The following is a 16,016-nucleotide window of genomic DNA, read 5'->3' on the forward strand; positions in this document are numbered from 1 at the left end:
CCTGCCATCCCCTGGATGTGGACACCCACTTGTGACTCTCCTTGTTCCTGGCCTCACCCCTCCCAGTGAGGATGCGGGGTGTGGGTGGGGCGTCCTCTCCCACAGTGCCCACAGGCTGCCTCTCCTTGTGTGGAGCTCTGTTCCCTGGGGAGGTGGCCTCCCAGTAACTTCCTTCTAGAGCCCAGCCCCTCTCCACCCCCACCCCCCCCCCACACACACCCAAGAGCTCAGGTGGGACTGGGAGCAGTGCCAGAGGTGGCCATGTGGTCCCTTTTCCCCTCCCCGGCCCTGTCAATCCAGGTCTGAAGCTCTCCCAGGAGCTGGACACGGGACAGGCCCACAGCTGCCAGTGGGCTGAAGTAGATGTAGAAAACCAAGCCCAGGAAGTCATTGGGGAGGGGGCCTTGTTCAGCCCAGTGGGGTGAATCAGGTGTGTACTGCCTCCCCCCGGCAGGGCCTGTGTGCCCCACCCCTCCTGCCATCAGAGGGGCCCATTGGTTGGGGACTGGCAGGGGCGGGGCCGCAGGAGGGGAAGGAACGGGCCCTGGGGCCCAGGAGCCAGAGTGTGAGGAGCCTGACGCCGGACTAGTCCAGAGTGTCACCATGTGTGGCCTGGGGTCCTGGCCACTCAGCTGGCTCTGGCTGCAGGGTGAGTGGTCCTGTGGCTGTCCTGGGTGTCGGGTGGGTCAGCCTGGCCTCCTGCCTCCAGCTTGCCTGTGGTCACTCAGCTGAGGAAACCTGCAGAAGTGACGTAAGGGCGAAGGCAGTGCCAGGCTTGTGGTTGGGCCTGGCCGACCACACAGGATGATGACTGCAGGATGCAGCCGGCCCCGCTGGAGGTGCCCTGGGCACCCCAGATTTGTCTGTGCACTGCAGGGGCCGTCCAACTCCCTGGGCTCAGGGAGGAAGGAGCTAAGGGAGCTGTGGGGTCCTCGGCCACATGGGGACCTGCCTCCCTGGGGCTGCTGGCCCCTGTTTCCAGGAGCCCATAGCCCAGCGTTGCCCATGAACTGGGTTCTGGGAGGTATGGAGATGACCCTTCCCAAGTGGGTCACCTCTGACCCGCTGGACCTGCCCCCGAGGGCCAGGCGGCCGATCTGTTGTTGGATACGGGAGTTTCCAGTTCCTGGCGAGGTGAAAAGGCCCCTGGTGGGGGCGGGGAGCCCCGTTCTCTGTTCCTGATTGGATGCAGTCCTGTGGTTGGACAGATGAGGAGTGCTGGGTGCTTGTCTGGCCTTCCTGGCCCTGCCTGGTGCCGTGTCCTATACTCTGGTGGACACAGGACCCCCACTAAGCTCACTCCCCAGAGCTGGGGCACGTAGCCCGGAGAACTGACCAGGGCAGGCGGGTTCCCACGTGCCTTCTGACCCCCTCTCCTCAGCGATTGCCCTGGCTGCCCCCTGGCCCCACGTGGAGCCCTACGAGGTGGTGTGGCCACGGCGCCTGCTTGGACCCCGTGCCCGCCGAGCCCTTCCCACCCACTCGGTAAGTTTCATCTGCCTGCCCCCCAGACTGGCCCCACAGAACCTGCTGCTGTGGACAGGTCACAGCGCTCCTGCGTCTCCAGGGGCAAGGGGCTGACCTTCGGGCCTGAGGAGCAGCTGGGCGTCCGGGCTGCCCTGTGCAGGTTTAGCTGGAGCCAGACATCCTAGAAGGGGGGATGGACACTCCTCGGTGGGTGGGCAGCATGACCAGCTAGGGGGCCTCTGTGCCCCGCCCTCACCTCCCTTGCTGTAAGGGCTGGGGCTGCGCCACCCTCTTCCTCAAGGAAGGGATGTCACCAACATCACCCATGTGTGGACAAACGGGGCCGTGGCCTGTGTGGTGCCTCTGGGTGGCATGGTTGGGGTCAGCTCACCCTGGGCCCTCTCTCTGGCTCAGGATCTGTACCCAGAGAACGTGAGCTATATCCTCAAGGCTGGGGGCCTCCGCTTCACCCTGCACCTTCGCAAGAACAGGTGAGCAGGGCTGTGGCCCTCAGGCTGCCCTCCCCTGCTCCCCACCCTGCCTGGCCGCGCAGGCTCCAGCACCTGCATCCCGGCTGTGGTAGAACCTGATGCTCAGCAGTGCTCTTCCAGGGACCTGCTGAGCCCAGGCTACACAGAGACCTACACCGCTGCTAACGGCTCGGAGGTGACAGAGCTGCTGCACGGGCAGGTACAGCGGGACAGCACCCCACCCCGCCCTGTGGCCAGGGGACCACGGGGTGGGCCTGAGACCCTCGCCCTCTCCTGCAGGACCATTGCCTCTACCAGGGCTATGTGGAGGGCCACCTGCACTCGGCCGCCAGCCTCAGCACCTGTGCCGGCCTCAGGTGGGTGTCACGGGCCCCGTGGCACATGGAGATGATGGGGGCTCCAGCCGTCCTTGCTGCACAGATGGGGCTGAGGGGAAGAGGAGGGCTGAGGGCTGGGCCTGGAGAGAGTGCCCTTCCTCACAGCGGCGTGTCTCAGGGCGTAGAGGCCTTGGCTCAGGGCTCCTGCCAGTGCTGGGTCCTGCCACGCCTGAGGGGCTGAGGACCCTGCCCTGCATGGAACAGGTGGCCTAAGCCTCTCTTCTCCCGACTCCCCCCCACACACAGGGGTTTCTTCCGGGCGGGCTCCGCCATCCACCTGATCGAGCCCTTGGATGGGGTTGAGGAGGGGCGGCACATGCTGTACCAGGCGGAGCACCTGCTGCCCAAGGCTGGGACCTGTGGGGTCAGCAACGCCAGCCTGGACAGCCTGCTGGGGCCTCGGGTCTCGCCAGCCTTCAGGCCCCGGGTGAGCAGCTCTGTCCCCGCCCTGGGCAGCCCTGCCTGAGCGCTGCCCCAGACTGAGGGCTGACTGGCTTCTCTCCTCGATGTTCGCCAGAATGGGCCGCTGTCCCGAGAGACCCGCTATGTGGAGCTGTTCGTGGTCACGGACACTGCGGAGGTGGGGTGGGCACGGGGCCAGGGTGGCTGGGGCCCCAGGGTGACCGGCTTCTATCCTGAGGGTCTCATGTCCCCAGTTCCAGAAGTGGAGGAGCAGAGAGGCCGTGCAGAGGCGGGTGCTGGAGGTGGTCAACCACGTGGACAAGGTGGGGGCCGTGGGGGCCTTCTGGGGTCCCCTCGAGGGCTTCCAGGTTCTAGCCAGGCAGCACCAAGTTCAGCAGACCCCCAGCTGCGGTGGCCTGGGGTCTGCTAGAGTGCGGGGGTGGCAGACAGGACGCTCGGCCGGCAGGAGATCAGCACAGGGTTCCCTGTGCTCTGAGCTGGGGGCTCCGCCTGGCACCCAAGCCCGGGTCCCCCAGCAGTGGACAGGTGGCCTAACCAGCCCTGCCACCATCCTGTGGCTCCCCCCCACCCCCCGTCGGTCTCTACCCTCTCCAGCTGTACCAGGACCTGAACATGCGGGTGGTGCTGGTGGGTCTGGAGATGTGGGTGGCCCGGGACGGCTTCCGGGTCAGCCCCCAGGCCAACGACACACTGGAGGCCTTCCTCCACTGGCGGGCACAGCACCTGCTGGGGAAGCCGCATGACAACGCTCAGCTCATCACGTGAGTGGGCAGAGCCCGGGGGGCCGGGAGGGCCCAAGGAGGCGAGGTCAGGGCACGTGTGCGGCTCTTGTTTCCAGGGGGGTCGACTTCTCTGGGACCACCGTGGGGCTGGCTAAGGTGTCTTCCATGTGCACCTTCCACTCGGGGGCTGTGAACCAGGTGAGGGCCCCAAGCCACACGTGCTCACAGGGTCTGGATGGCAGCTGGAGGGTGGGCATGGGCACAGGAACTGAGCTGGGCACAGGGGCCCCTCAGAACATACCTGGGCCGCCCGTCCTCTGGGTCAGGCCTCACGCCTGTGCACACCTGGAAGCGTCAACAGGAAGCACTCGCGGGGGCCAGGGCCGGTTCCAGGGTTCACAGCCCTCCCCCTGCAGGACCACAGCCAGAACCCTGTCGGTGTGGCGTCCACCATGGCCCATGAGCTGGGCCACAACCTGGGCATGAATCATGACGAGAACATCCAGGGCTGCTACTGCCCTGTCCCCAGGGAGACTGGCGGCTGCATCATGGCCTCCAGCATCAGGTGAGGCGCCCCTGGCAGGCAGGGCCGGTGCGGGGGGCGTGGAGCTGGGGAGAGGCCTCTGAGGGGACGCCCCTCCCTCAGCTCCAGGTTCCCCAGGATGTTCAGCCACTGTAGCCAGACCGACCTGGAGACCTTCCTGGAGGGGCCGCAGACGGGCTGCCTGGCCAATGCCCCCGACCCCCGCCGGCTGGTGGGCGGCCCCACCTGCGGGAACCGGTTTGTGGAGCAGGGGGAGCAGTGTGACTGCGGCCCCCCCCAGGTGCGTCCTCCAGGCTAGGGTGGCCGCCCAGCCAGGGGCCGTGGCAATGTGGGTGTCGGAAGGGGCTCCTGTTCTCTTTCGAGCCCCAGCCCCCTGGAGGTGGCAGAAGGGTTACAAGCCTGAGGGAGGCTGGGTCTGCCCTGGGTCAGCGCAGGCCCTGGACGCAGCTGCTCCGGCCTCTCCCCCAGGCCTGTGGGAACCGCTGCTGCAATGCCACCACCTGCCAGCTGGTCGAGGGGGCCATGTGTGCCCACGGTGCCTGCTGCCACGAGTGCCAGGTGAGAGCAGGGCCCCCCAGGAGGCCCCCCGCTGGGCCCAAGCTTTGTGGGACACGGCTCCCTGTCTGGCCAGGTGAAGCCGGCGGGCGAGCCGTGTCGCCCCTCGAAGGATGCGTGTGACCTGGAGGAATTCTGTGACGGCCAGCAGCCCGCGTGCCCCGAGGATGAGTTCCAGGAGAACGGCACCCCCTGCCCCGGGGGCTTCTGCTACAATGGGCACTGCCCCTCACTGGCCCAGCGCTGCCAGGAGCTGTGGGGGCCAGGTGAGGTGGGCACGAACGTTGGCCGGCCTGCTGGTGTAGCCTCGGCCGGGGCTGACCTGCTCCCGGCCCTGCAGGTGCACGGGCAGCCCTGGACACCTGCTTCACCTACAGCATCTCCCCAGGATGCCAGGGCAGGATCCCCTCCGGCTTGGGCCAGTGAGTGTCTGCGGCCGGCCCTTGGGGTCCCCACCCCACTGGGGCCGGGCTGAGGCGGGCGGCTCCCTGGGCGTCTGCCCTCCTGCTGGGAGGGAGGTCAGCCCTGCGCCTGCCCTCTGTCCCCAGGGTCGACTGGTGTGGCGTCCTGTTCTGTGAGGGGGGGCTGCAGCCCCCGACACGCAGGTCCTGCACCCTCACCTCCCACTCGGCGACCTGCCAGGCTCTGTTCACGGAGGACTCCAGTGCCTACGAGGCCGTGCCCCAGGGCACCCGGTGTGGCCCGGGCAAGGTGTGCACCCCACACGGCCCCATACAGCCCCACAGCCGGGGAGGGGAGGGAGGGGAGGAGCTCACAGAGGCCCTCAGCTGGGGCAGGCCCACCCCTGCGCTCAGACAGCCCTGCCCGCAGGTCTGCTGGGATGGACGCTGCCAGGGCCTCCATGTCTACAGATCCCGGAACTGCTCCGCCCAGTGCCACAACCACGGGGTGCGTGCCCCCAGCCCGGGCTGTGCGGCCAGCGGGGTCCCCACAGAGCTGGGTCCTCGGTGGAGGAGGCCCACACGGAGCGTCAGGCCTATGGGGGGCCTCGTGGCTGGCTCACGTGGGAGGCGAGTGGGATCCTGTGGGGGGGCTGGTCCTGGGACCCTCGCGAGCCCCGTCCCTGCGTCTGGCCACCCCCAGGTCTGCAACCACAAGCGGGAGTGTCACTGCCAGGCAGGCTGGGCCCCGCCCCACTGCGCAGAGCCACTGACCGACAGGCGCACAGGTAGGGGCAGCCACGGCCCGCACTGCCTGAGCATTCAGGACCCCGCCCTGGGTCAGCTCTGAGTTCACACAGCCACATCCCACCAAGAGACCTGGGGTGGGGGACGCAGGCGCGGGGACCCAGGGCCTGCCCAGCTCAGAGCCAGCCCAGTGTCTTCCCCGCAGTGGCCAAGCACATGGCCGACGGCAGCACCATGGGCTGGTGAGCTTGGGACCGCCCAGTGCCACGCCGCCCAGCCGGTCAGCAGAGCCAGGAGCACGCATAGTGTACAGGCTCCTCCGCTACGGGTCCCAAGGCCCTCAGCCGAGTGTGGGCCGTGGGGCAGGCGGGCTGGGAAGGCCACACCGGCTGCAGCATCTGGACCCTGCCAATGCGTGGCCTCGTGTCCCTCAGCCTCCAGGAGACTTCCGATCAGCGTGCTGGTGGCCCTGGTGCTCCTGGCAGCTGGGGTGGCTGCGCTGGCAGGCGGCATCAGCTACTGCAAGGCTTGGCACCGCGCTCACGGGAGGTGAGGACCTGCCGGATGTACCGTGCGGTGTGGCAGGTGCAGCCATGCCTGGGGCTGATGCCACCATTTGAGGACAGAAAACAGCCCTTGGCTCCCGAGAGCCAATCCCCTCGGCCATTGGTCAGGCAGGGCTCGGGACCCTGGAGCACAGCCTGGCTCTGGCCCTGCCTCTTAGAGGGAGGGTGGCAAACTGGAGCTAGGGCTGAGCCCCTCTCTCTGAGCCCCTCTGTGGGATGGACTGCCCTGCAGCCTCGGCCTCACTGCCCACCAGGGGACCCCAACTGGACTCGGGCCAGGGGCAGGCCACGTCCCCCTGACACGCCTGTTCCTCCCCAGGAGCACAGCGCCCAAGGCCACTGTGGGGCTCTCCAACCCCCTCTTCCAGCAGCGGGGCCGAGCCCCGGACCCCAGCCAGGGCCCCGCAGAGCTGGTCTCCCCCAGCCAGCCTCCCAGGCCCGCAGCTTCCTCTGTGACCCCTCAGAGGCCCCCCCCTGCTGTAAGCATCACCCCCTGCCAGGTTTGTGGGGCTGAAGGGAGGAGGCTCCGGGTCTGCGAGGCCCCCCCGAGATGCAGCCGGGGCAGAGGACATGGTGTGGGGGTGTCATGCAGGTGGGCTTGGGCCGGCCCCCGCACACGCCTGCAGCTCTCCCTGCTGCATGGGAGGAGCACGGACTGATGGGGAGTCTGGAGCTGGGGGCTTGTACGGCCTGGGAGGGGGCTGAGCCCCAAGGCCCAGGGTCACAGCCCTGTCCCTCAGCCTCCAGCCGCTGTGTCCAGGCTGCCCCTCCCCGTTCCTGTCTACACCCAGCAGGCGCCAGACCAGGTGAGCAGCAGTGGTCATGGCCGTCCTGGGAGCGGAGAGCCCATGGCTGGGGAGGTGGGGCGGGGGGCCCCCTGGGTGGGGAGGAAGCTGGTTCTTGTCAGGATCCCAAGATTTCTCTTCTGGCCCTGTCAGCTGAGACCTGCCCCGCCCACCAAGCCCCTCCCAGGGCTGAAGCCCAGGCAGGTAAGAGGCCTGGGGGTGGGGCCAACTCTGCAACCTCCCTTCCCAAGGGCCTGTGTCACCGTGTGGGCCACAGCAGCCTCTGATGGGCGCAGCCCCGCCTCTCTCTGTCCCCTGAGTCAGCCCCCTTCCCTTCTCAGCGGCCGTGAGAGTCCGGACCGATGGGCTTTGCCCACTCCTCAGTCACGCTGCAGTGTGGCTCGCAGGGCTGGGTTTTTAACTGCAATCTTGAGTGAACCAAAGGGGGAGAAGCCCCCTGGCCGTCCCCCAGCACCACGTCCGCACTGCCCTGTGCCTGTGCGGCGCTCCCCTGCTGTGACCCCTCCTGGTCTCTGGTCTCAGCTGGGGCAGAAGCACATGAGTGCACTTCCTGGGGCGAGGCACGGGGCCCATGGCCTTGTCCCTCGAGGCCTTGACTCATCCCCGGCCGGGTGTGGGCAGTGCCCCTCGGCGGGTGGATCCCCTGGGATTCCTGCCTGCTCCTGGCGCTTGGCCCCCTGGGTGAATCTTGCCAGCGGTGGTCGGGTGGTCGTAACTGTGTTACTTGTGAGTGATTTTCTGTCTCTTTGTTTCAGCTCTTTATTTTAAGCTGATTTTAGTCTTAAGAGTGTCAAGAAACAGTCCCAGCATCAGAGTGGGAGTTTCTGGCCAGGAAGTGGTGACTGATAGGCTGGGGTGGGGGTGCTCAGGGAGGCTGTGGCTTGTGCCCCATGGGTCCCCTGCGTTCAGAGCACTCGGGGGATCCCGGGAGTTGCTGCAACTGCTGAGCTCAGCCTAGCCAAGGGAAGCAGAAACGGACAGCACGGGCGTCCTGGCCATGAGCGCGTGGCCCTTGAGCCTGGGCACCCGCATTCTGGCCACTTCCAGTCTTCCAGGGGTTCTGGGAGCATGGGGGCTGCCTCGGGGGGGCCAGGATGGGGTCTGCCACTGCGGCTTTGTCTACCGTCCCTGTCGGCCCCTCCCAGGTCCTGAAGCCCACCTGTACACCCCCATTGCCACCAGTGAAGGCCAGGGCTGGGGAGGTTCCTGCTGCCATGACCCAGGTGAGCCCAGGCCGGGGGTTGGGGGTGGGCTGTGTCCCCTGTCAGGGTGCTGCCCCTCCCCCACGTGGGCTGGCTGTGCCACTGCCCTGCAGGGCTGCCTTCAGTGGCCATCTCACGAACTCGTGGTTATCTGATAAAAGCAGAGACCTCATCAGCTAAGGCTCATTTGACATCTGAGGACTTCCCAGACTGTGGCTTCTGCTGCTGCCGGTTTTGCGTTTTTCCCTTGCTGGTGTGATGCCGAACACCTGTGCTTGAGTGCCGCGTGCACAGGCCGTGAGTGCTCCCTGTGCTTGAGTGCCGTGTGCACAGGCCGTGAGTGCTCCCTGTGCCGTGAGTGCTCCCTGTGCCGTGAGTGCCGTGTGCACAGGCTGTGAGTGCTCCCTGTGCCGTGAGTGCCGTGTGCACAGGCCGTGAGTGCTCCCTGTGCCGTGAGTGCCGTGTGCACAGGCCGTGAGTGCTCCCTGTGCCGTGAGTGCCGTGTGCACAGGCTGTGAGTGCTCCCTGTGCCGTGAGTGCCGTGAGCACAGGCCGGTGGTCCTGGGCACGAGCTGAGAATCTAAGCTTTAAAAGCGTAACAGGAAATGAGCTGTCACTCCTGGTCGCCAATGACTTTTGACTGAGTTTCTCTTTCCAACCCCAAGGGGGCTGCTGGCCCAAAGGCTGTCCTGAAGCCCCCTGTCCCGAGGAGGTGAGGGCACCTGAGCCTGCCTAGAGACCAAGAAGCCGCGCAGCCGGGGACTGCAGGCCTGGGGCCTGGCCACGAGGGACCGAGAGCTCCTGGCGTCTGGCAGGGCGCCCCCCCCCCCCCCCGCCGCCAGTCTCCATCTCCCGAGTTGGCCAGATTTTCTCATGAGCACTGGGCGTGTACTGGCCATGTCCCCATGCATCCAGGTGGCTCCTTGGCTCCCACATGCTTTCACGGCCCACCCCAGGGACAGCCAGGGCAGAGGACCCAGCCTAAGACTGGCTTAGCCCTGGGCAGTTCTCCTGAGTGGACGGTCTCTCCGTGCTTCTGCCTGTGCGTGCCGTGGCTCAGGAAGTAACTTCAGTTAAAGGCCCTGTGTCCACTTCTGTCCAGTTCTACCCGGTTCTCCTGAGCCCTCAGGTTTGGGCTGAGCAGAACTGGAAAACTTCATTCCTTAAAAATGTGTTTTGGCGCTGGTGCTGTAGCGCAGTAGGTTAACACGCTGGCCTGAAGCACTGGCATCCCATATGGGCACCAGTTCGAGACCCCACTGCTCCACTTCCAATCCAGCTCTCTGCTGTGGCCTGAGAGAGCAGTGGAGGATGGCCCAAGTCCTTGGGCCCCTGCACCTGCGTGGGAGACCAGGAGGAAGCACCTGGCTCCTGACTTCGGATCAGTGCAGTTCCAGCCGTTGTGGCCAGTTGGGGAGTGAGCCATTGGATGGAAGACCTCTCTCTCTCTGCCTCTCCTCTCTCTGTGTAACTCTGACTTTCAAATAAATAAAGAAATCTTAAAAAAAAAATGTGTTTTGAGGGGCTGGCGCTGTGGCATAGCAGGTAAAGCCGCCACCTGCAGTGCCGACATCCCACGTGGGCACCAGTTTGAGACCTGGATGTTCCACTTCCAATCCAGCTCTCTGCTATGGCCAGGGAGTGCAGTAGAGGACGGCCCAAGTCCTTGGGCCCCTGCACCCACGTGGGAGCTGTACCCGAGTGGGAGACCTGGAAGAAGCTCCTGGCTCCTGGCTCTGGATCAGCCCAGCTCTGGCTGTTGCGGTCAGTTGGGAAGTGAACCAGCGGATAGAAGACCCCTCTCTCTCTCTCTCTCTCCTTCTCTTCTTCTCTCCTTCTCTCCTTCTCTCTCTGTGTAACTCTGACTTTTACATAAATAAATAAATCTTTTTTAAAAATAAGTATTTTGAGGACCAGCATTGTGGCATAGCAGATGAAGCCACCACCGGCAATGCTGGCATCCCATATAGGTGCTGGTTCCTGTCTCTGCTGATGGCCTGGGAAAGCAACAGAAGATGGCCCAAGACCTTGGGCCCCTGCACACACGTGGGAGACCCAAACGATGCTCCCGGTCCAGCCAGGAGCGGCCACCTGGGGAGTGAAGCAGCAGAGGGACGTGCCTCTCTCCCTCCCCTTCTCACTGTGACTCTGCATTTCAAGTGAAATGAAGAACATGTTAACGCAACTGACTACTTTAAGAATGTGTATTTTATCAGTAAACCATCAAACCAGCTGTAAACTTAGGGGTTTTGTTAGGTCAGTGGAAGGTGGAATTTGAGGCTCCAGCCCCAGGGTGTGGTGCTGGGTGAACAGAAATGAACACAGCACGGCCAGTTTCCTTGTTCCTGGAATCGGATCCTAAGCTCACCCATCACAGAGCTGACAAGGGCCGGCTGGAGCCCTGGACAACCAGAGGTGTGGTGATGCTGAGGTCTCCAGCAACAGCCCCACCTTGCTGTCCATCAGACACTGCACCCTCCTGCCATGGGGCCCCAGCACAAGAGGGCACCGGGATGGGGAATGCTTCCCGGCCCTAGGGAAGCATTTCCAGCCCCCTCCCCAGGGGACCCCATCCCAACCTCCAGGCCCAGGAGCCCCGCATCCTGGAGCACAGGCTCAAACCTGCCCTGGACACCTGACCAGGAAGAACCAGCAGTGAATCTCGTTAGCAAACAGTGGCAGAATAGTCACTGTGCTAGAGTGCAAGCCGAGCGCAGCGAGGGGGAGGCCCCCGCCACACACACCCAGGGGACCCAGACACCACCGGGTGCCTCTCCCTCAGCACACACAGGGGAGGGGGCTGTGAAGAGGGTGCTCGCTGGTCCATCTCACACCTGCTGGGTCTCTCCTGCCCCACACCAGCCAGGGCCAAGTCCCTTCCTGTCCCAAGGCAGCACCAGGCTTCAGGTGTGTGCCTGGTTCTTGGGGCTCACCTGCCCCTCCGCTCCTTCCCGGGGGGCACCCTGCCCCACATGCCGGAAGCCCCTCCCCTGCACTGTGCCAGCACAATTGCAGCCTGGGGGTCAGGGACAGCGGGGCTGCCGGAAGTCACAGTGATGTCACTTCCTTGGTGGGCTCCCAAGTCTCACTTTTTTTGTGTTTTTTTTGTTTTGTTTTGTTTTTTAAGATTTATTTTATTTTTACTTGAAAGAGTTATACAGAGAGAGAATGAGAGGCAGAGAGAGAGAGAGGTCTTCCATCCGCTGGTTCACTCCCCAAATGACTGGAATGGCTGGAGCTGCGCCAATCCAAAGCCAGGAGCCAGGAGCCAGGAGCTTCTTCCAGGTCTCCCATGTGGGTGCAGGGGCCCAAGGACTTGGGGCATCTTCTACTGCTTTCCCAGGCCACAGTAGAGAGCTGGATTGGAAGTAGAGCAGCCGGGACTTGAACTGGCGCCCATCTGGGATGCCGGCACTGCAGGCAGTGGCTTTACCGGCTACACTACAGCTGCCCCCGCTCAGCCATTTTCTTGAGAAACAGGAAGTGAGGTCGCTGTGTGGCTTTGGATTTGCTGAACAACGGCAGAGGGGAAGCCATAGGAGGAACAACGCTGTCAGCTCGGTGAGGCCGCCACGGCTCTGGTCCGTGGGCTGAGGTCAGCAAGGCTTCCTTCCATGTGGTGCTGCCGGGAAGCAGCCCCTCGCCTGCGAGCCGGTGACGCAGTTGAGCCGGTGTAGGGGCCTGGCCTGGCATGGCACAGCCGTTAAGACACTGCTGGGGACGCCCGATCCCGTATCACAGAGCCTGGGTTCGAGCGTCTGCTCCCCTCCTGATTGCAGCTTCCTGCCCACTTGTGCCCTGGGAGGCTGCAGCTTGGATCCCTGCTACCCACTGGGGGACCAGGACCAAGTTCTTGGGCTCCAGCTTCAGTCTGGCCCAGCCCCAGCTCCCTGAGCCCCTGGACCCTGCCCCCGCCCCGCCCTCCGCCCAGGTGCTGGCGTTCAGGCGGTGGTCTAACCCGCTGCGCCACGCTGCCAGCCAGTCGGCTCTCAAACTGCTCCTGCCTTCCCTGGAGTCCAGCAGTGAGGGTCAGGGCGGTGCCTCCCTGAGGGGCGGGGCTGCGGGCAGCTCTCCTGCACCTGGCCCCCAACTTTAGAAATGAGCGGGGCTCCCCGCCCTGCACATCCTTCTAGTAGGCGGGTGCTGGCTGCGAGGCCACCAGGCTCTTGGGCCCTGGCAGGCTGGACCCACAAGTGAGCAAAACGGGAAGGTAAGCCAGTCCCTCCAGGCCCTGCCCCCACAGCCCGGGATCCTCGGGCGGATTTCCCATGGGCTGGGGTTCCTCCCTCTCCCAGGTCCCACGGGCCGGGCCGTGTGGCTTTGCACCTTGGGGGGGCCGCAGGAGCCCCCTGCCTGAGGCCTCACCCCTTGGAGCTGACCTGGTTCCCTGGCCAGCCCCAAGGCCCCTCCCAGGCTCTGCCCACACCGGGCTCTGTTGCTGGGGCCGTGGGCTGCCCGCAGGACCACAGGGGCCCTGTGAGCACGTGAGGTCCTCTGGGCAGGCTTGGGCAAGGGTCTCCCTGCAGTGGTGGGTGGGGACGGTAGTCACCCCGCCTTGCTCGGCGGGTTTGCTGGTCAGACGGAGCTGGCATGGGGCCTTCTTGCCCGAGGGTGGGCCAGCAGGTGTTGAGCTTATCTGGGGGTAGGGGTAGCCTCAGCATCCTGGGAGGGCCTGGACTGGGGAAGCAGAGGCTACCCCTCCCCCCAGCAGCTGGGCGTCAGAGCTGACATCGGTCCGGGTTCCAGGTCACCTCCAGGGCCCCAGGCAGCCATTTCCTCCCTGCCCCATCCACACCAGCACGTGGAGTTCAGCTCCAGTCTGAGCCAGCAGCCCAGTGCCTGGCCCTGGAGGCATGGCCTTGGTGCAGGCCTTGGCCCTGCTGGGAGAGCGCAGGGCGCCACTGTTCCTGGGACAGAAGTGGGGAACTTTCCTGGATACTGGGGGACCCCGGAGGCTGGGCCTCTCCCTGCAGCAGGCGGGGGGCAGGAAGAGCAGGGTAGGGGCACCAAAACCTGAGGAAGCAGGCAGCCCAAGCAGCTGCTGCCCCCACCCCCAGGGCACAGCCAGCCAGGGCCTGTGCAGCCTGCCCCACCCCTCCTCACCTGCTGGGGAGCAGCCCAGGGCCCGACATGACATGTGGCACCCACCCATGCATGTGCACACAAACATGCGTGCACAGACACGTGTTGGGTGCAGGTGAGGACTGCTTCCCTTTTGAAGCGGGAGGGCTGGCTTCTGCGAGCGTGACACTGCGTGTGCGTGTGCCACGCCTGTGTGTGGGCATGAGCTTCTGCAGAGGCAGTTGCAGGGCAGGGTGAGCGGAGCCCTGGAAGGAGCTACAGGGTCCTGAGCTGGGCCTGCAGCTGCCTGTGGGCCCCTCAGGCAGGGCTGGGCTTGGGGGGCAGGGACCAAGGGGTGTAGCTCGGGAGCTGAGTGAGGCCTGGGGTGATGGTGCCGCCCTGGGAGGAACCCGCTCCCCCCGGCAGCCAGCTCTGAGCCCAGGGCAGGCAGGAGCCGAATGGGTGGGTCTCAGAGGCCACGGCCCCCCCAACCCCAACACCCCCAAGATTGACCAAGGCCACGAGCGGGCGTGGGGCAGCCGGGGTGAGGGCCCTGGGGTGGGGGGCTGGGACTGTCCTGCTGGGGCCTGATGCAGGGTCCACAGCTTGGGGAGCCATGGGGTGCCCACCCCAACAGCCACAGGGCATACGCCGTGCCCTGCCCTGGACAGCTCTGAGTCCTGGGCCGTGGAGCGTGGATGCCCTTCTCAGCTCTGGGGGCTGGGCTGGGGGCTGCTCCCCTCAGGACGGAGACTGCCCCCTTGCGTGGCTTCGGCAGCCCTGATCGCTCTCTGGGCTCTGTCCAGCCTCCTCTGTAGAATGGCCACCTGCCCAGGCCCATCTGGGGCTGTGGTCCCTGTGGGCTGGGTCTCTGTGGGCTGGGGTCCCTGTGCTCGGGGGTCCCTGTGCTTGGGGGTCCCTATGGGACTGGGGTCCTGTGCTTGGGGGTCCCTGTGGGGTTGGGGTCCCTGTGGGCTGGGGTCTCTGTGCTTGGGGTCCCTGTGGGCTGGGGTCCCTGTGGGCTGGGGTCTCTGTGCTTGGGGGTCCCTGTGGGCTGGGGTCCCTGTGGGCTGGAGTCCCTGTGCTCGGGGGTCCCTGTGGGGCCCCTCAGTGTTCCCTGGAGGAGGCAGCGGGGCTGCAGGTGCAGGAGAGACAGTGTGGCCTGGGGTCCTCCTTGGAGCCACTGTGAGCTGATGACAAGTGCATGGGGGTTGCTCCCCACCCCTCTCGCTGTACCCCCAGATGCAGAGGGGGAGGAGCCCTGGCCGACACCCCCCAAACATTGAGTGTCCAGGTATTCTCGTTCCTCCGCTTCTTTCCTTTGTAGGTGTTGAAATCTGTTTTATGGAATTGTTTCTGCCCTGTGATGTGTGTAATTTGGAAAGTTCTAGAACAGGTTAAGTGCCAGCACTCTGGAAAGAAGAAACTGCTTGGCCCTGCGGTCGAGCAGGAAACGCAGCGGTGGGCAGGGGGCCACACGGTTCCTGGTTCTCACGTCAGTATCATAGCCTCCTCCTGGGACAGGAACCAGATAATGCCATGGCGCTGGGCAGGGCGGGGCCGGGCTCTGAGCTCTGGTTCCAGTCGTCCCAGCTGCCTCCTGCTGGGGGTGGGCAGAACCAGCTGGGACCGCGTAGGAGACCTGGATGGAGTCCTGGCTCCTGGCTTCGGTCTGGCCCAGCTCCAGCCATTGCGGCCATCTGGGGAGTGAACCAGTGGATGGAAGACTCTCTGCCTCTGCCTCTCTGCAACGCTGCCTTTCAAATAAATAAAATCTGTAAAAAAAAAGAAAAAAGAAAAAAGAAGAGAGGAAATCTGGGTCTCAGAATGGGTGGGAAGACAGAACCTGTGACTGGGAGGCAGTGGGGGGTGGATGGGTGGAGGTCCACGGAGCCCAGGCGGCCGAACCCTGCAGCCCGGCTGCTGCGGTGCAGGGCGCCCTCACGTGGCCAGTCTGGGGACTGCAACCTCCCTGAAACCCAGAGGCCGCCAGAATCTGCTGGGACCCATGTTGGTGGGGGGTTCCTCCTCCACAGCAGGCAGGGCCCCCTGGAGGGACTTTTTTTTAAATAAAATCTTTATTTTAGGGTCGGCGCTGTGGTACAGTGGGTTAAAGCCCTGGCCTGAAGCACTGGCGTCCCGTATGGGCGCTGGTTCTAGTCCCGGCTGCTCCATTTCCAATTCAACTCTCTGCTATGGCCTGGGAAAGCAGTAGAAGACGGCCCAAGTCCTTGGGCCCCTGCACCCACGTGGGAGACCCAGAAGAAGTACCTGGCTCCCGGCTTAAGATCGGCTCAGCTCTGGCCATTGCGGCCATCTGAGGAGTGAACCAACAGAAGGAAGACCTCTCTCTGTTTGTCTCTGCCTCTCTCTGTCTCTACCTCTGTCTCTCTCTTTCAAATAAATAAAATAAATTCTTTTAAAAAAATCTTTATTTTATTTAAAAACATTTTTAACAGAGGCATACACACTGCACGCGGTCATTGGGTCACTGGGTGCCCTGTGCTGGATGGGCACAAGTCGGTGTCCTACCCAGGAAAACATTAAAATTCCTTTCCTTTCCTCCACCTTTTTATTTAAAAAGATTTATTTATTTGTTTGAAAGGTAGATCCAGAGAAAGAAAGAGAGGTCTTCCATCCGCTGGTCACTCCCC

General features: G+C 64.3%; 1 protein-coding gene and 1 long non-coding RNA gene across 3 annotated transcripts; both read left to right on the forward strand.

Moving 5' to 3' along the window:
* The first annotated feature begins 288 nt into the window (after positions 1-288).
* ADAM8 (ADAM metallopeptidase domain 8) lies at positions 289-9,812 on the forward strand. 2 transcript variants are annotated; one of them, XM_070057030.2, is made up of 24 exons: positions 289-430; positions 1,382-1,485; positions 1,882-1,958; positions 2,079-2,157; positions 2,238-2,314; positions 2,582-2,762; positions 2,853-2,915; positions 2,992-3,060; positions 3,353-3,519; positions 3,597-3,678; positions 3,897-4,045; positions 4,127-4,304; positions 4,493-4,582; positions 4,656-4,845; positions 4,920-5,001; positions 5,128-5,290; positions 5,411-5,488; positions 5,684-5,768; positions 6,162-6,276; positions 6,613-6,772; positions 7,034-7,099; positions 7,232-7,282; positions 8,245-8,322; positions 8,967-9,812. In XM_070057030.2, the coding sequence occupies exons 6-24, from the start codon at positions 2,652-2,654 to the stop codon at positions 9,015-9,017; spliced, it is 2,028 nt and encodes a 675-aa protein (XP_069913131.2). In that variant the 5' UTR covers positions 289-430; positions 1,382-1,485; positions 1,882-1,958; positions 2,079-2,157; positions 2,238-2,314; positions 2,582-2,651; the 3' UTR covers positions 9,018-9,812. The 2 variants fall into 2 exon arrangements, with proteins under 2 accessions (XP_069913131.2, XP_008268874.4); XM_008270652.5 differs by lacking the exon at positions 289-430 and adding an exon at positions 453-649.
* Positions 9,813-12,375: 2,563 nt separating this feature from the next.
* On the forward strand, positions 12,376-15,778 carry LOC149121879 (uncharacterized). Its single transcript, XR_016222244.1, has 2 exons — positions 12,376-12,511; positions 15,450-15,778. It is a non-coding gene; the product is annotated as an uncharacterized LOC149121879 (long non-coding RNA).
* Positions 15,779-16,016: the final 238 nt, after the last annotated feature.

The sequence above is a fragment of the Oryctolagus cuniculus genome, chromosome 15 (assembly GCF_051225735.1).
Source record: "Oryctolagus cuniculus isolate XC-2025 breed Fujian yellow rabbit chromosome 15, ASM5122573v1, whole genome shotgun sequence".
NCBI classification, from domain to species: Eukaryota; Metazoa; Chordata; class Mammalia; order Lagomorpha; family Leporidae; genus Oryctolagus; species Oryctolagus cuniculus.

What these genes read in the sequence shown, in the direction of transcription:
- ADAM8 (XM_008270652.5), top strand. Translation starts at nt 604, where the DNA reads ATGTGTGGCCTGGGGTCCTGGCCACTCAGCTGGCTCTGGCTGCAGG. An exon ending in CAGAGCTGCTGCACGGGCAG is followed by an intron (nt 2,158 to 2,237) that starts GTACAGCGGGAC and finishes CCTCTCCTGCAG; the next exon opens with GACCATTGCCTCTACCAGGG. An exon ending in TGGTCAACCACGTGGACAAG is followed by an intron (nt 3,061 to 3,352) that starts GTGGGGGCCGTG and finishes TACCCTCTCCAG; the next exon opens with CTGTACCAGGACCTGAACAT.